The 19,696-nt window shown below is 45.6% G+C and overlaps 1 protein-coding gene across 3 annotated transcripts in view; it reads right to left on the reverse strand.

Moving 5' to 3' along the window:
- Positions 1-19,696, reverse strand: part of CTNNA1 (catenin alpha 1) — a 122,359-nt gene that overhangs the window by 15,456 nt on the left and 87,207 nt on the right. For all 3 annotated transcript variants that reach the window (XM_074604438.1, XM_074604437.1, XM_074604439.1), the window contains 3 exons: positions 8,998-9,154; positions 2,826-3,026; positions 1,594-1,745 (listed from right to left, as the gene is read on the reverse strand). In XM_074604438.1, the coding sequence (XP_074460539.1) occupies positions 1,594-1,745; positions 2,826-3,026; positions 8,998-9,154 (510 nt within the window). The remainder of the gene's footprint in view (positions 1-1,593; positions 1,746-2,825; positions 3,027-8,997; positions 9,155-19,696) is intronic.

Raw genomic sequence — 19,696 nt, forward strand, 5'->3', positions numbered from 1 at the left:
ACTGCGTAAAAAAAAAAAAAAAAAAAAAATACAAAAATTAGGTGTTTGAGTGATTTTTCCTTCTGGTTCCTGTAAAGAACAAGTGCCACCGGACAAAGCTTCACGCGAATCAGCTGGTTTGTCCCGGCCCAGCTTAGCAGCATCTCCCTGCGAACGTGTGTTCCTCAATGCCCTGGAGAAGTGGTGGCCTGGTATCTCCATTTGGATGGCTCTCTTCTCCTAAATACATCCTACACCTCACAGCCCTTTGGACAACAAACACTGCCATTTTAACTTTTTTATAGGTCACTGATGTGTCACCAGGGAGCCGCCGTTAGCTACTGGCAGCTGCAATAAAGCCGTGGCACCCTGACATCAGAGACGCGGCGCAAGGGGAAACGTCAGGATTCCTGGCATCGCCAGCTCGGCTAATTACTGACGACGTGGAATTGGCAGTCAGGCTTTCATGTCCTGAATAACAAGGACTTTAGCGGGGGGTGAATCAAATTAGTTTGTCTGCATAGCAGGAAAGCCCTGATATCTTTATCTAACGCCGGGCATCTGTAAATCCCGAGCTTAAGTTCGAAAAAAATTATATGGAAAGCACATACGTGGTTGTCAGCTTTTCCTCTGATTTTCCATCGGATTCTTTGCGTTAAGCAGCAAACATGGAAGATGCCATTGCAATGGTTACTCTAATCTCATGTATTCTGGGGCTGTACGTCCTCATTTACTTAGCACCACGATGCCTCCGCCGTGGTTACCATTCTGAGAGATGAGGACAGTTTCTCCGCAAGGCGTTTGTGTTCGAGTCGGAGGGGTACAAGGGAAAAAGAAAAAAAGGAATAACCCCCCTACATTTGTTTTTGCAGTGTCTGGCTCCTGCCCATTTTTATCACACTGAGATTCAAGAAATGTGCCCATAGGTCACCCTCAACCAGAACTTTCTTTTCTGCATCCCTTCAATCAACTGCAGGAGCCCTTCTGCGTCTTCCCTGCACGCCTCCTACCACACTCGCCCTCCCTGACCTACCAGAAATGGGGACTTCCACGTCACGCTCACCTGAAACACGCAAGCACAGCAGAGACCGAGCCTCTATGAACTGGTGCTTGTTTACCGAGGTTGGCCAATTAACGAATTACGTGCTCTAGGAACTACAGACTGAACTCATCTAAACCCGTTTTTGACTAACCAGCGTTAATTCTCAAAATTTACTTAATAAAGAGCCATCAGGTTTTATTTCCAAGCTCTCAAACCCTCAAAAAGCATCTATAGTTAAGAACCCACTCGCCGTTGTTAAAGCAAAGGTCACTGATTTTAGCACATTAACAAGCAAGGCATTAACATGATATCACAAAAGATGCGTGAAGGGTATTTAGCAGCACAACTCTGGCTATCATTGATGCTCAGATCTGTTTAATGAATTTGAATCAAAACGTACTTCTGAAGTACTCCACAGAGCGATTAGCGGTTTTTAAGACGCAGGCTGTTAATATGAGCTGAACGAAAATCTTCCGCTGGCTGCTCTCAATAAAAGTGATGCACGCCAGTTCAGTAGAGGTGGGGGAACGCGAGCGGCAAACCAGAAAGCCGTTGAAGTAAGATATGCTCACCCGGATCATCAGTACGGCTTTCCTGATATCTCGTATTCCGTCATACACCAGTCGCGAAGCATCGATAAATTCGTTTTCATCCATTGGCTGAGCAGGGTCTGAACTCAGTGCTTCCACAGCGGCTTCGACTTGCTCAGTAAACCGCGGCATAACTGAGCGGGGAGCACAAAGTAACAGTCAGTCCCCACCCCAGAGTCATTTTCTGTGTGCGTACCTCGTTGTTAACTATCACTGGAAACTCTGCAGCGGTTCCATTTAAATTCAAAGCGTTTGTTATCGAAGGACACCAATGCTGTAGCTCAAGTCTCACGTTCCCTTCAATTTCTGCTTACTCTACTGCTATTTGGGTTTTTTCCCCTTAGACAGTGAAAAGCTTATCTCGCCCTCCTAGTGGGAGAAAACACCTGGGGAAGCAGTTAGAACCTATGGGATAAAATATTAAGCATTTGTTTAACATTCCCTGTAGATGTACATCATTTTTGTGGATAAAAATAGTATGACCACGACAGAGCCCAAGTTGAAGGCGGCACTGGAAGAAGGCGGGTTGCGCTGCCGTGACTCACTGCAGCCCAGGAAGAACATCACAGAACCATTTACAGTCTGCGTGTTTCTTCAGTGTCACCCTTGGTTCTTCACCAAAGTTGTAATTAAAGCAAAAACAACAACTAATAGTCGGCACAGCACGCATTGAGGCAAGCAGAATCATTCCTTACCCTATATGGATGTTGCCAGCTAGTGCACAGCAAACACCCTAATTTATCGTTTAGGGGTGGGTGACTACAACCTACAATGTTTCTTTAGTAGTTATAAAGATATTTTGCAAAATTTACCCTAAATGATTGTTTACTCTACTGGGCCAATGCGGCAGAAATCTTCTTTCCGGATCCTGAGCACCAACCGAGCCTGGTGGGATACTGCAAGAGGATCAGGAGAACTTTCAAGCCCCGACTCACTGTCTGGGGCTCGTTCCCCGCTGCGTTCAGGTTTCTACGGCTCAGGCAGCGACAGCCGGCACATTCAGGGAGACCTTGTGCACTGCGGGGTTTTAAGCCAGTCAACACGGCAAAATTACATTTCTCATTTTGCAACCGCTCTGCAAATAACTCCCACTAATTTTCATTATAGTATGTAAATGGAGTCTTTAATAGATTTCACGGGTACATCAGTATCCGGTTGCCCGTGTGCTTGTAAGCAATATGAATTCAGGGATCTTGGGAGTAACCGACTCTTACCTGTGTTGGACAGTAGCTTCGTCGCTTCCAACACCTTCTCAGTGTAGACTCCGGGTTCGTAGTTATCCATTTCCGAAGTGACAACATGAATGACTCTAGCAGCACGTCCCCGGATTGCACCAGCTGTGCGGTCTAAGCCATCAACATCTTTTTCTTGGAGAGCAATGACACATTTGTTTACATCTTCTAAAATATGGTTCTCTGGTGGTAAAAAAAGGAGGATTTAGACGGTAATATCTTCTTTTCTGTTGCAGTCATCAGCATTGCAATTTCTCGGTTTGTGACCTGCTCTATAAAACCTCCAGCGAGATGCTGTAAAGCATTAATTTTTAAGCTTGCTATGACCAGCAAACAGCTGACCTTCCCAACCAGGTGCCAAAAAACCCCATCAGTCCATTCACCTACTGACAGCCGCACTTCTTACCCCCATTTGTATTCAATTTTACCAAACAGAAAAGCTGAGTTCAGCTGAATTCTCCCCTAACGCGTTTCTTTCCATGTTCCTCCCGTGGAACGGCCAAAGCCCTTATTCCAAATACCTGCAGGCCACTCCCCCATCCTTCCACGTGCGCGGGGCGATGAGCACCCTCCCCAGCGCCACACCTCAGCCACTCACCGCTCGAACACACCGTGGCACCTGTTGCGCGGTTCTAGCTTCCTACATTGCGTTTTCCTACAACCACACACATACCAGCTGAGAACATTAAACTCTCAGTTCTCCGTTCAAATTTAAGACACACAAGCGGCGATTTCTGCAGAAAGCGTTCCAGCGACAGAGTACTCATTGCCTCTTTAAAAAAACATAAAAAATAAAGCCAAGACCTCTGTTTGTAATTTACTTTTAGAATATACGTTGTCTTTTTTATAGAGAGACATTTTCCCCCATTTATCAAGCCCAAGAAGCCCAAAATGAGCAAAAAACCCCTAAGAGATTTCTAAAGAGATTGGGATCCTCCTTTGGGGAAACCTACCCAAAAAGTCTTGAAACTCTGACAGAGACCTCTTTGACATCGCCATCCGACACCAGCATTTGGGCTGCTTGGTAAGAAACCAACTTGGAAACATTTCTGCTCTGTCCCTTAAAATAGTTTCCAGTGTCACTTACCATTGACTTAATCACGCCACGCTGCCAACCCGTGCCACTGAAGTGGCTTTTATTCCCTACGCAGGTAGTAAAAGAGCCATTTTGCGGGAGTTTGGAGAGACGAGAAGCCCACAGAGTTGACTGATAGAGGGTTTGTATAAACTGGCTGAAAGGATTGCTGCTGGAAGAGTTACGCTTAATTTACAGAAAATTAAGTGAGCCAGGTGCAGTATTGCGAGACTTCTGTAAGCGACCTGGACAAAAAAAAATACAGTTGTGAAATACCTCTGCAGCAGCTCAGCCTGAACAAGTTCAGCTGAGGGCAGAATTTGGCCCTAAGAGAGAGAAGCGCAGGTTCATTAGTGATTTGACAAGTCAGTGAGCAGGCAGCCAAGGTACAAGAGCTTCGGCGAGGAGCACGCAGAGTTTCGGTATTTAAAGCAAGAGACAGACACCCCTGCAAGCTGCAAGAGTAAAAAGAAAAAGCATCGGCATCAGGCCAAAACACAGACTGTTTATTGCTTGAATTCCTCAACGAATAAATTAAGCCACAGACCATTTAAAAGCCTCTTTGGATTATAGCAACTTTAATAAAAGGCACGGACAAAATGAAGATGAATATCGAAATGCCTGCTGATCATTTGATGTCTTTTGCAGATGTGAAGTGGCCGGGAAGACACTTTTAGGGAAAGATAACCCCCCCCTGCCCGGGGCAGTCTGCAAGGGGCCACGGGGATGTACGGGACTGTCAGGTGCATCCGCTCTGGTTATCCTCTCCGGTCGGACGGTAACAAATAAGATTTGACACTGTTCTGTGTGCTTTGTACATCCATGCACTGCTACCTGTCCTACAGGCATATGGACCACAAGCGTCTGGCACAAAATGCCATCTGCTGAGGCCGGGGGGGCAGAGCCCAAGAAACGCTGACGCACGGGTTCACCACCAGCACCTTCGGGGACGCGGTAACGCCGTCCTGCATCAAAGCTAAGAGCCTGCCTGCTGCTCAGCTGGAGAAAAAGCTCACAGCAACAGAATATAACCTAGAATATAACACAGGCAACGGCACAGGCAATAGGGAACTGCCGGAGAGGGGACAGCAAAGGGCTACCAAGATGCTGAGGGGACTGGAACACCTCTCTGATGAAGAAAGACTGAGGGATTTGGGTCTCTTCAGTCTGGAAAAAAGACGGCTGAGGGGGGACCTTATCAACACTTATCAATACTTCAAGGGTGGGTGTCAGGAGGATGGGGCCAGGCTCTTTTCAGTGGTGCCCGGGGACAGGACAAGAGGTAACGGGCACAAACTTGACCATAGGAAGTTCCATGTCAACATGAGGAGGAACTTCTTTGCTGTGAGGGTGGCAGAGCCCTGGCACAGGCTGCCCAGAGAGGTGGTGGAGTCTCCGTCTCTGGAGACATTCCAACCCCTCCTGGAGGCGTTCCTGTGCCACCTGCTCTGGGTGACCCTGCTCTGGCAGGGGGTTGGACGGGGTGATCTCCAGAGGTCCCTTCCAACCCTACGATTCCATGATTCTGTGAAAGGGATCTTGTCCTACCAAAATAACCATAGGGAAAATACGGTGTGGTCTGGCAACAAGGTAAGAAGGTAAGAGGAAAGACATTTTTCCAATAAAAATAATTTTTAGAACAAACAAGGACATACATAAAAGTGTGAAAAGCTAACAGAATGAAAAGTCCCCCACGACTGTCGATCCTCAGCCCACCCCCACCAAACACCTTCCAGCTCCACCCACCTTCCCATTAAAGGGGTTAAGAAATCCTTTTCCAAACAGCCTGAGAAGTCTGCGGAGAGTCTGGGGGCTACAGGAGATCAAGACCTAACCACAAGTCAGGAGATAAAGTCACAGATGCGAAAATATAACGTGCCGTGTCCCCTGTGGAAGGTCTTAGAACAACTTCCATGCTGGCCCCTCTCTTGATAAAGGGACACCGGAGGATCCCGGTCAAGCCGCAGTGCCGGTAGACACGGTTATGAAAAAATATTTGAGTGTTCATACACTTGTAAATACAGTATTCATCTTGTAATGAAGGAGGACAATCATCGGGCCCACGCAATATTCATCCAGAGGCTCTTAAGACGAAAAAGCTCCGGTGTGATGGGCAGTCTCTGGCGTAAACCTCTGTCAGCGGCAGAGGAACAGAAGGCAGCAAATGGAATGTTTTTTTTAGAGGATTTCAAAGGAGATCCAGGTAATTTGAGAACATTGAATTTGACAATTACACGGTGCTATCAGCAACTGCTCTAAAGAACAGAGATAGTGGGCACACAAACACCCCCAGAGTGCTCAGGGAAGGCGCTGCCAAGAGGGGTAAGAATTACAGAAGGGACAGAAGAGCTTTGAAATGAGGAATAATGAAGCAGGCAAAGACTCAGCAGTCAAGAAAGAGATGCCTGACTAAGCGTATGACACAAGTCTGTACATTTACAAACAGCACCAAGAAAGCGAGTAGGGAAAAAACCTCTTCACCGTCTTCTACTACAACTAGGGGCATCAAACGAAGAAAACAGGCGACCCTGGAGGTTCTTCACACAGAGCACCGTTAAGCCGTGAATTTTGCACAGGATGATGGAGGTGCCAGTGGTTTGTAATGGTTGGAAGAGCAACTAACACAAGCTTAAACGAGAAAACCCTGTCAAGGACTGTTCGGTAGATAACACCTCTGACGCTGGAGCTCCCTGAGCTGCAAATCACTCATAGTTCGGAGAGTGTAGGGAAGATCTTCAGCCAACTCCTCCCTTATTAATCTCCCAGGCACTGACAATTAGCCATCGCCAGGCCGTTGTCCGAGCTCAGCAGGGGCCTTCTCATGCTATGCCCTCCGTAAAATGTAACCTGCAAGCTTATCTGCAGGTTTTAAGCATCCTTATTCTTGCGTGATATTCTGCTATTATCTAAACCCAACAGCTCTTTCACCAAGCTTTTACTTGCGCATAATTCTGTAGTGTAGGCTGAACAATAGAGGATACACTTCAACACAACACATTGTGGGAATGTGCTATTACACACACACACACAGACCCATCAGACACTTTTTCATTCCGCTCACATCCCAGTTAGTATCTGATAAAACCCTACCATGCACAGACGTCCTAATAACCCCAAACGGAACCTGGTATAAATCACGCTTGTCACGATTTTATCCAAAGAGAAGTTTAGACTTTCAGCAGACGCATCGGAGTTGTGGCATTTATATGGAAAACATTCATCAAAGTTCAAACAAAGAATATTTAAAGCGATAAATATTTTCCTAACATCTCTTTGATAACGCGGCACCTACAAATAATTGCTGAAGGCACTCGAGCATCTGAAGTAGTCTCAAACTACCGCATTTCCATGGCATCATTTTGGGTGGCAAGCGCACTCTCGAGGTGAGCTCTCTCCCGAGTCGGAAAAGCAGCGCTCCCTGCTTATTGCCAAGCCCTTGGAACTCTTGAGAGTTCAAAAGCAGAACTCTCAAGAACCCTCAAAAGCGCAGTCTGCATCTCCTCGAATGACCTACAGGAGGACGGAGACCACCCCGTTCCAGTCGTTGGACCCATCTGGAGCCACACCTGCCAGTGAAGTCCAGCGAGGGGGGTACATACAGACTTGCCGTTCTCGCAGACTGACAGCTTCTTCTCTTTTAAAATGTTTCGTACGCTTGTGGGCAAACTCCAAGTGGAGCCGTGAACTTCAGCAGACAATTCCCCCTAAATATGTTTCCCCAGAAATAGGCTCCTCGCAGCTGTGCAATTTCAGCTACCGCTGCAGCGATGAGCACGCAGACCGACGCAAAGGACTAGGACGTTCAGTTGCCCAGTAAGTTTATGCTTACTCATTGCGAAGAAAATTTTTACTCAGAACCCAGGGAACCACAATACGACACGTATAATACAGGTGAGTCACCGCAGAAACATTACTTGGGGTTTTTTTGGCCTTTCTTTCTTTTTTTTTTAGCGTTTAAAAAAAAGATGGTCTTTGAATTCAGGCCTGCCGAGTTTTTGTTTACTTTTCCTAGGTATGTTCACCCGGTACTTCTGATGCCACACGTCTCCCTGGGAAATCTCTCTTTACAGCCAGAGTTTTTAGGTCACTCGCGATGCCCAGCCCCGTTTGCACCAGGAAAATCAGACCCTCAGTCTGTAGTGGCAACTCGCGAGCGCTACTGCAGACACAATTCACCCCGTTACATCACCCTGTCCTCTGATCCGAGCAGAATTAGGGGATGTGGGAATAAAAATGCCCCCCTTATTTCTAGCTCACAGCAGCCAATAAAGGGTCTTTACCAATGATGCTGATAAAACAGATTATTTTGGCCAGCACTTTGCCAAACGGAATTATTAATCTATTATAATTATCTAATCTTGTTTAAAAACTTTAGAAGCTTCACTAAAGCTGACACGGTCAAAAACATTCACAGAACATCTTCTACAGGACGAGTTTTATTTTAATTAACTCGTACGACCGTGGTTTGATATTCATATTTGTTTACAGAAGAAGAGTCTAGTGGGAGGTGTCCCCCCCCATGGCAGGGGCTTGGAACCAGATGGTCTTTAAGGTCCCTTCTAACCCGAACCATTCTCTGATTCTATGATTTTATGAATTGAGGGATCGTCTTATTTGATAGTTCATAACTTGAACATAAACATACTCTATTTCCCCCGACGTTAGGGGTGAGGTTCGTCTCCAGCAGCTAGATGGCAACTCATCGGTAGTTCAGCTAGCAATTCGCCATCTCGAGACGGGAAGTGTCTTTCGCTATGTTTAAGCCGATCTGTCTACTGACACATAAATATATACATGTATTCCTGCACACGCTGCAAGTGCAATGACAGGTTTCTAGAGTACCTGCCGAACTAAACTATCACCGTTTTCACACTATAAAAATACCTTTCCTTGTGCCAAGATCTCCTGCTCTGTTTTCACACCGAGCTCGGCAGAAGATGACGCCTGCCAGGTGATGCGTACCGACACCGCTCCTTCCAAACAGCCGAGAAGACTCCAAAACACGTGTCGAAACCACCCGTTTCCAGGAATCAGCTCAGTTACGAAAATGATTCTTTCCGAGATCAAACCCCTGATTACCTGATACAGCCAGGAAGTCATCGATGGAAGTGATGTCATCCACGGCATCCGTCAGCACGCGGACTTGCTTCTCCCACTGCTCTTTGAAGAGATCCATGTTTTCTTGAGCCAGCTTGCTTTGGGGTTTCGCAGCCAGAGCCAGCGCAGCATTAATGACCTGCAAAACACCTCTGAATTTTTAAAACACACCCTTAACGAAACAATTAGCTTCCATATGTTTATCCGACGGACTCCCCAGCAAACAAAGCAAGTTTAATCAGTTTTCAGGAACTTGACGTCTAAACACAACAGTTTATTTTGTTGCTCTCGCATCCAACTCACACCCGCTTCCACACTTCTTGTGGTCAGTTATTACACGCGAGCACACTTGGCAAGCGTTCACGCGAGCTGGCTTCACCTTCCTTCAACAGCTCACGTTAAAAAGGTGTTGCTTTCTGAGCGCAGGTTGCGCTGTTAAATATTTCAGACAGGATGACACTTCGTACACCGGAGGCTGCATTTCCTAAGCTACTCGCCAGAACTTGAGAAAAAAAGGTCAGAAAAGGATGAAGCTTACACAGCCCGAAGTAGAAACAACATGCAAACACAAAATTAAAGATAAATTTTGCATTTATTTTCTTTTCCTTAGAGCTGTACTTGGTCCCTTGCCAGTAATTGCTATAGTACCTGCAGAGAACATCAGATTAGCCAGGGAACAGGAGAGGACACAGGAGATGCTCCTCCTGAACACCCCCCTACTAATTTTCTTCAAACCCCGAGACTGCAATTTGCTCCAGACCTTTGTTTTTCTAAACAGAACAAACATTACACCGCTGGGCAATAAAGCTTATGCTGTGCCAACTAACTGGTGGGTTAAATGACCAAAAAAGTCTCTGTGTGTGTGGGAAGAAAGCAACCTCGAAAGCCTGCTCCTGTTCTTGCTCCACGGTGCTCCAGGAGAATGACCTGGAAACACGCCAGGCGTGAGAAACCATCGCATCAGACCAACATGACTATCTTAGCTTTATTTCCAAGCACCCGAAAGCTAGAGCGAATTAACTTATAAGTTCAATGTGTCATTTTTCTTCTCTACTTCAGGACCGTATTAATTTCACAAAGTTGCCGAACAAAACACGCAAACACCAGATGTTCCTGGTTTTCCAAAATCTACTTTCTCTGCCTGCTCCATTTAAAAGTGTCACAAAGCATTAAAAAAAATATATAACTCACTAAACGTAGGAATGATGGTGATGTCAAACACATCACGATGGCAGTGAATGAATCAGGCAGGAGAAGGAGGCTGATTCACCCGAGGGAGGCTAGAAATTAGCAGCGAGCGAGGAAAATCCGCAGAAAAGCTCTCCACGCTCCCATCCCGCCTCTGGAGATGGAGGCTGCGAGTCTGGGTCACAAATCAAAAGGAGCTCGAGAGGTTGGATAACACAGACAAATGGGAAAAAATATTTGGCACGAGCGGCAATCTGTTCGGGAGACCTGCAGGGATGGAACCCGCCTTCGAACCCTGGCAGTAAGGCCGGTGCCCCCGACCTTTGTGAAGAGCACGGGGTCCTCTGCTGCTGCCCCTTCCTCAAACCAGACCCCGAGGTCTCACCTCCTGCGCAGGCGGCTGAAATAATCAGGGCGTCCCTTCGGAGAGAGACCTGCCGCCGGCCACGCTGCACGCTGCTCTGCCAGCCTCTGGTAAGATCACGGTTCTCGAGCCCTGAAAGCCCCCATAAACACCTCGCAACACCCAAGAAAATGACGTTTAAAATTTTAAAAACAAACAGAGACAGAGTTTTTACAAAGGGGAGCCTCTCCTCTGCTCCAGAGCCCTGCTGCTTTAGTCTAGGCGACAGCATTTCTTGCCCATCTGATTGATGTAATAAATTATCCACCTATCAATCAAAATCTAGATATCCAAAGTTTTATGAAGGCGAATCCAAATAACTGGTGTCCTGGCAATAAAAAGAGTAAAACAGACAACGCTCCAGAAATCTGCTCCCAGCTTTTATCCTGATAGTAACTGTAACTACGGAGATAGAGAAGATGGTGATACCGAGGGTCAGGTCATTTTCTCCTGCTCTCTTCTCGCCACCTTGGCTAATATCAGATACAAACCCACCCTCTACGCACTGAGCCAGGTCAGTGTTAACGTGGAAGGAACATATGGCCTGTGTACCTGCGTGATGTATGTCTGGACAGCAGCAGCTGTCGGAACAATTAATCTTTGTCAACAGCACACGTCCAACCCCAGATGCCCACGTTAAGCAGCTCTTCACACCTAATGGAAGAGCTGTCATAGATACAGGGCTCAAGAAACTCAAACGGTGCGTCACCACCACATCCAAACGCAGGGAGGCACAACCCGCACCATCGTCCTCCAAACAGGCAGCTTGTCCAAAAAAAAAAAAACCCTTCCTTTTTTCAGTAAAAAACGCACGGCCACGACACACGTATTTTAAAAAAGTGGCCAAGCGCAACTAGCGGGTAAGGTGTCCCTCACAAGCAGACGTGTCTTGCATTTGGAAAGCAGCCAGCGGCGCCCGAGACGAGGACAACCTGGCGGGCAGATCAAAGGCTACTGAGTGTCACCGTGGAAATAAAGACAAAACTACAGCTTAGGAAACCCGCGCGGGTGCGCGTGCGCCCAGGAAGAAATTGAAGACAGCAGATGCAGCTCAACAGGCCTTTTCTGTAGCACATCCTCGATCTCCACGTGCAAAGTGGTTCCAACATTCCCTTTCAGCGGGGGTGATGAGACGCTTTGCTCTGCCAAGTACGTCGAGCTTGGCATTTACGTGGGCGAGTTACCCTGGCCATGCCTCCTTGGGGCAACAGCCCAGGGACTACCGACAAACCCCTGCAAATTCTCTCTCGGAGTCAATACGCTCTTACATGGCGCCTGGATCCAGCACGGAGGGATTTATCTTCCAACAGATGCTGAGACAGACATGGGAAAAGGACAGGGATGCTGGATCTGAAATAGTCTGTGTATGTAGCAGGAATATGATTCCTTTATAATCTAAAAATGAACACTTGGGGAGTGGGGGGGGAAGGGACTGATCAAAGTACACTATGGCTTCTCCAAAAACCATGAAGCATCGGGCAATTAATTTAAAATATGAGTAACTCTTACAGGAAGGAGCTATATATATATATATATATATATATATAGTTAAAAAAATAGGAAGCACATGGCCAGACTACCTGAAATGTAGCGGCTTCCATGTAAAACATTTGGCAAATTCAGAGAAATATTCTGTCTTTCAGAGTTTTTTCAAAACGCTGCCAGAGCACTGTGATCACAATGACTCACTGGAGTCGTACAAAGAAAAGACTCAAACAGGGACATTTTTGAGACTATCCAGAAGGAAATGAAGCATGGCAAGAAAACACACTATTTTTATCGGTGCTTTGTTTCATGTAGTAATTGCAATGTTCAAGTCAGACAGCGCTACGCTCCATAACGTGGTTCCAGCGGGTTCCTTGGAGTCGCTCTGCTCTGCCTCCCAGCTTCCCGCAGCACCAGCCAGGGCTTGGCAACACCTGCGAGATCGGGGAGGCTGGGGAGGCAAAAGACTCTCCACTGATGTCTCAATCTCTACCTCAAATCCTCACGTCTTCCTTGGGAAGAACCTGCTTTTTCTTTTTCTTTTTCTTTTTCTTTTTCTTTTTCTTTTTCTTTTTCTTTTTCTTTTTCTTTTCTCTTCTCTTCTTTTCTTTTTCTTTTCTTTTTCTTTTCTCTTTTTTTCTTTTTTAATTTTCCCTGTCAAAACTAAAGACATCAGCCTGAATTTACATCTTTATACCTTTGCAGGGCAGGATTCTCCCAGGTTCCCTGAAGCGCTTCTGGGTAAAGCACCCTGGGTTACAAGACCGCAGAAGCTCTCTTAAAAAGCACAGCTATTCCAGGACCGAGAACATCTTAACCTTAGATATACTCGTGGGTAAATTAAAGCCACTGGCTCACCCAGAATTAATTTTTTTAGGCTTAATTTAGGATGGCTTCAAGCCTCGCCTTACAGCCTCCCATCCAAAAGACTGACAGGCACCAGAAGAAAGGTCTTATACACGGTGGTGTTCCAACAAAGAACAGTTTTGAACGCTTGGCTGGCAGGGCCAAAGGAAGAAACAGCACCTGGGAGAAGAAAACTGTCACCTATTTATTGGGCATTGCAATCCCTACCTGCCTCAGTCTTTTTGGTAGGGACTTTCTGCTCTTTACAGGAGACTCTTCTTTCTGCAGCCGCTTTAACTTTGCTCCTTACTCTCGTATCAGTTTTAGGATGCTACTGTGCCACAACAAAGAAGAGTTTTTACAACAAGGAGGAGCTTTTCGAGTTTCAAAAGCTTTAAAACAAACACCCAGCCCTCTCCCCTCTCCTCAATACGCACCTTTTCTTTACAAGCAAAATATCTGCTGTTCCTAAATAACTCACTTGGTTTTAAATAAAGATCTTGGTTTACCGGCTTTCTTGTAGCATTTGGGCGATGAGTTGGAAAGTAGCTCCATGGCCTTCAAATCCAGGATATTTGGCATTTGCAAAAATAAAAAAAGCTAATAACACCCACCCATCGGCTATCATATCTCAGGGGCAGAGAAAAAAGGGACACGCACAAACCAAGCCCCAGCTGGGATGCAAAAATCAGTTTTACTCCGGAGTGGGCAAAAGGGAGCTCGTGGAGCAGACAGCAGGAGCAAGTTTGCTTTTGGAAGAAGACGCGAGAGCGACTGAGGGCAGAAGCAGTGATCCCAGCTTTGCCCTTTGGAGCAAAGGCTGAATGGAAGAAGTCTCTTATCGAACCTGCCAAAACTGGTGATCGCACGATGCAGTGCCTCTCCTCTGCTCTATCTTCTTGCTGCCTCAGAGCGCTGCCGTGCCACGGAGGGCGAGTCGTAAGGTAGAAGCAAAAGCGCGATTCTCAGCTCACAGCTTTCCAAACGGCCAACAAACGAATTCACGACCTTACCACCAAAGCCGCCGCACCAGCTGAGCCCAACCAGGACTCCCCTTGCTCAGGTGGATTTTAACACCTGTATTTTTCTGTATTAACGAAAGCATAGCTTGCTTACTGGCAGTTTGTAAGAAGCTGCTCATAATTTAATTTTACACACGCCAGATGTCAGTTACCTCCAGCGTTCACCCTACTCATGTCTCTCTCCCTGCTCCTAATTGTACTTTGCTCCGAGTGGAAAAAAGCGTTCATAAGCAGGACATTTAAGTCGCTTCCAGTTACATCCAACCCCAGGTTTGCGTCCGCCTGTCTACATGCGCCAACCCCCCCACACACTTCAATACAGCAAAAAGCACTCGGCAGCCTCGGATGAGCCGAAATGCCTGGAAGCGAAACAGAGAGAAGATTGTTTTGCACTTTCTCTGGCTGTAATGGCAGTGACCAGCAAGTGTAGGGAGGCTGATGCACCAAAAGGAGGAGGAGAAGTTTGCTTTGATTTCCGATACTTTGTTCCAATGTATGAAAGGCACTTTGAGCACTTTCCCTTCCTGCAAGTTAGGCACAGAGCGACCGCGGGCACCTCGGCAGAGGTATTTACTCCCGTTGTTGCAGCGCTAGGATGACCCACAGATCCACACACTTCTACTGGAATAACATGACCTTTGCCAGTTTTGCACATACTGCTGTCACAGTATTTACTATTTGCATATTGTGTATAGATAATTAACGCTATCGACTTCCTCGTATACGGAAAAAACATTTTCATTTGTAGCTGATGACTGGTATTATAGTACCAGTCAATGTAAAAGCTGCAAGGATTCTGGTGCCCTTTGTTTTGGTGTCCATTTGTGAACGGTTCGTAAAATGCTTCATTTTGCGTTTCCCTGACTCAAGTTGCTGAAGCTTTGGGGGTTTCGGGGACTCTGTGGCTTTTCTGGAAGCTGCTCTGCTACTGCACTCCACAGATCATTCTGCGCCTGCGATGAAAACATAGGGTCCTTGCTGACATACCTCCCTCTACAGAATCGAATCCCTTTCTCTTATGTTTGCTTCTTTTGAATGCATCAGTAACTGCTTGAGTTTCTAATATTGTTCCTTTGATGGCCAACTCCTGTCTTGTGCTGGCCCTTCTTCACGGCACGCCTACACGATACAAAACTGCAACCCAAGGGTTAAGCTTATTTTTATGTAAGCATTTCTACTCAATGCCAATAAAATATTTCAAGCACCTGTAATTAAACAGTCTGGAGAGAGATCTGCTAGTTAGTACATCCAAAAAATCTGTCAAGTCTTTCAAAGTGAAGAAAAAAAGGGGACAATTGTTCGATATTAAGTCTTTACTGTAGGAAAAAATGAAGTTATCTCCTTCTCCAACTGCCACCAGGGAACTGGCAGAAACTGGGGACCTGAGGAGAGAAAGTCTGCCTCTCACGTTTGGGTTTGGGTGATTCGAGGGGGCGGACTGGAGGGTGGTTTTTGTTTCTCTGAGACGCTGCAACTTTTAAGCAGAAGTTTTTGTGCTATTTGGAACCCCTACATGGGATTCCTTATGCTGTGGTATTTTGTCTCTCTGTGTCAGTAGGTGTGAGCAGCATATGTAACCATCTGCCTCATCAGAAATCTATAAGCAGCAAATGGCTTTTGAAGCGTTTCGAAATTGGAATGTAAGGACGTGGAACAGCAATTATTAAAACACGAAGTTAATATGAGAAGGGCCAATTTATTTTTATTAAAAGTGTAATTTAATCCCAGAATTATCTGGAGCCTGTTTAACGGGCAACACTCACTTGACTGTGCAGGGGCCGATGAGCTGTGCCGAACACGCCGCCTGTGCTAAGGTAGGTGTGGAGGGAGCATGGAAGGGACAGGCAGAGACACTGCCTGGTGCCCTCCCAGGCCTTCCAAGGAGGATGAGCTATTGCGGCAGCAGAGGAGGAAGGCAACCGGCACCTCCTTACGCATGGGAGACCAGGTCCTGCGTGTGCACACCAGGGAGATGCAGGTCCGCTTCCCAGAAGATGATCGGTCTCAAGAGCAATCGACGTGCTCCGGCTTTCGCTGGCAGAAGCAAACACCCAACCTGATGGAAATTCTAATCCATAATTATTTTCTAAAACTCCCAGCCTGACTGCAATTTCCTTAGAAGTCTATAGAGGAACTTCATGGAGGAGTCAAAGAATGAGAAAGTCAACATAGAGCTGGTAAAAGCAGCTGCAAGTGACAGCAGACTGTCACATCAAAGGGCTGGAGCAACACTCTCTCCTTTCAAGAGCTGTACCGGGGCATTGTCACTGGTGCTTTCCAAACACCTACAGCTTGTACGATCAGAAACACTCCTATGGTTAAGCTCTCTTCTCAGACATCTTTAATGCAAAACGCTGTTACAAAACAGCTTTTGCAGGCTCCCAAAGCAAGTACTTCTTGGAAACAGAACTCAGAAGCCAGAGTTACGAGCAAGGATCCAGGTTTTCAAGTCGAGATAAACAAAATCTTTCACTAATTTACCATTGGCAAGCTCTGTGTTTAGCAAGGCAGCAAAGAAAACTTCCCCCAGCGCTCTGCTAGGCACATGGAAGCACAGGCAACCATTCCAAGCATTTCACAGCAGTATACTTGTCCATTCCCACTACGAAAGACATCTTAAGCATTTTTCTTTTTTTTAAAAACATGTAACTGGAGCGATGGAGGGCTTCTGTCCCTTCACCTTAACCCACTACAGACAGGCCTGTTTCCCCCGCCACCTAGCAAGGCATGAAGCTGCAGGACTGCAGATGCTGGACAAAGTTGTTTCACTTCAATATACAGAGTTTCAGCAACGCACGTCCTCGAAAACAGAATTCAGGCCGGCTTGTAAGTCAAGGTGTCGTGCAAAAAAACACCAGTGACCCCCTACCGCTGCCTTATTTCTTCCCTGCAAACCCAGCCTGGCCCAAGTCACCCAGCTGGCTCCTTCAGAGCATGCACAGCTCTTCCAAACAGTTCCTCCTGTTCAAAAGGGAGCTCTAAATATCACATTAAGTCTTCAACTTTGCATTAATTTCTGCGTTAATTGGCCGGGGACTCACAACCAGGAAGGATGATGTTACTCTCGAGGAAGAGATGATTTGCAGTAACACAGCCACACTAAACAAATTTAACTGCTTGCTTTCGTAGAGACTTTACAAATGAAAAATTTTCCGCAAAGAATTAAATTTCAAACCCGAGAACGTCCGAACCCGCAGGTGACATTGTCAATGAATGAGTTCTTGTCCGTACCAAGAAAACTTCCAAGTTTTCCCTAAGCAGTTTGAAGTGTTGCATGTTCCTTACTCCTGCTGCCGGCTCAAAAAGGCTAGTTCTGGCAACAGATCGAGTAACTGCTCTATTTGAGATACAGCTTTTATAATTAACTCTACAGATTGATTTCTGCAGAAATCATTCTTTAACCAGGAGTTCCCTACTCCCAGAATGGCCACTACTCAGCTAAGCTATTTAAGAGGTTACCTGGGGACTTACTCAAGTGCATTAAATTTCAGTTTCATCCTTTCAACCACAGCAATACCTCGAATTAAATTTCATACATCATATTTCTGTGTGATATTGATATATTCACTTGAGTTTCAGAGACTATTGTAATTACTGATTGACTTGACTCATTCCGAATCCAGCATCTTCCTGGAAAAATACCATCTAAGCAAAAAAAAACAAGAAAAAGGCAGATAACATTGGATTAAATCTGTGTTATATGCCTATCTCACACTTTTGTTCAGCACAGCCACCTAAAATGATTCAAGGATTCCCACCAGGAATTGCGAAGTCAACAGGTAATCGTCTAAAAAAGGAAACGAAAGCCCACTATGCTGCCCTTTTTATCGAGAAGCATTTAGAGATTATACAGAGTAATCAAAGTCTGGGGAGCGTTCAGTAAGGCAGTTAAGGAGGATGGCAGCGTGCCGCATCACTGAGACTGGCATGAGACAAACTTCTGTGTTGTCAGGAGAAAGCGGAGATGCCGCTTGTAAAACAGCATAGACAGGTGCCCCGATTATCTCTCGGGATTCACGACACGTTTAAATACTCTTCGAGCATTAAAGAATCAACCAGACAACATGTAACGCAATATAAAAGCACTCTTTCAAGTGCGATGAACACCTGAAGTGTCATTGACTAATCTCTCGGTGACGACCCCGAAATTAAGGCAAAAGCGCGCAGGAGAGCATCAGAACTTGGAAGTTCCGATACGTGCCCTTTGCCAAGCCAAAATCCATCAGTTTGAGCCCTCGCCCATTTATAGCTAATCAAAGCTTCCAATGCCTCTTAAACGTATTATCCACAATCCCTCAAGTTAAAGGTTAACAACTGCACTTCAGCAGACGTGACTACAGTTTGGTGACGACTGACTATCGCTTAATTTTTTGTGTTGACTATCATGGTGTTTATTTTATAAAGGAGGAGATTTATTTAAATAGGCAGCTGTTGGAAAAACAAAGATAGAAGAGTTTGAAATACACACAGTTGCAGCAATGGGAAGGGGAAAGAAAAACACCCCCACAGACTTGGACAACTACCAGAAACATTCAGATTCAAAGAAAACCTAACTTTCTTAAGACGATTATTTTCAAAAAACATCACCATTTGTTTGGAACAACATGCATTAGACACCCATATTCTTGGAGATAACAAAAATAAAATAAAATACGTCCAGCCTAGTCGGCTGCTTTAGGAAAGAGCAAGCCCTTATACCAGAGAAGATGTATTTTTAAAAGCTTTTTCTTCCACGTCCTTGGTTCCAACTGTAAAACTTGGCCTTTGGTTTTAAGGAGCCATAGACACGTCTTGCCCCAGAGGTGGGAGGCAGAGAGCTGGGCGGCCAACGCAGCCGAGGCACCGGCCCCCGCACCTGAGCTGGGAGCGAGGACCACAGAAATCGCCCCAGGATGACAAAAGGCCTCATAAAAAGTATTTAATGTTTTATGTTGTGGTGTCTACCTTCACCTATTTAATAGCACTGTCACTTAAAAGTAATGCAAAAAGTAAAATAGTCCTGCTCTTCACACTATCTTACCTAGTCCCTCAAAATTCCCCCCTCTCTCTTCCTTTCAACTGGTTTTAAAGGGACTATTCGATATGGGAAAATCTGAACAAATTCCAAATAATCCTGAGACAATACGCCTTATTTTCATAAAATACTGTTTGAATGACTTTTTGAGTAAATACTTCCCATTAGCTCCTCGTCACCAACAACAGCTTATTTGTACAGTTTAGATCTGAATTTCCTGTTGCTTTAAAAAAAATGCAAATTACAAGAATTGAGAGTGCGTTGTAGTCTTCGGGGGTTCATCCAAGTATCTGCTTGTTGACATTTAAAACATCAGGGCTGTCAAAATGGAAGAAGATAGTCTAGTGCTTATATAAACTTAATTTCCTTTTTTCCATTAAAAAGTTATTAATTAAAAGGTAGTCTCAGCCAGGTTCAAACTCTTCAGGCGTAGCCGGCTTCCTCTGATCCCATTCTATCGAGAAGATTTTTTGGGGCATATTTATATTCTACTCAGGCAAAAAATAATATATCTGTAATTCATCTTACAGCGTGCACAGGAGCAGCGGTAGCGTCTTCACAAGACATCTTCCTGCAACACGAACGTGCCCAGTAAAAGCACTGAAGCTTCGCCAGTTTACTGTCTCGCAGGTTATTACAATACCCTGGCCAAATGAAATTTGAGCTATTATGGAAAAAAGACTCAATTGTATCGCTAATTCCTTTGTGATGTATTTTAAAGTT

The sequence above is a fragment of the Larus michahellis genome, chromosome 11 (assembly GCF_964199755.1).
Source record: "Larus michahellis chromosome 11, bLarMic1.1, whole genome shotgun sequence".
In the NCBI taxonomy this organism is placed as follows: Eukaryota; Metazoa; Chordata; class Aves; order Charadriiformes; family Laridae; genus Larus; species Larus michahellis.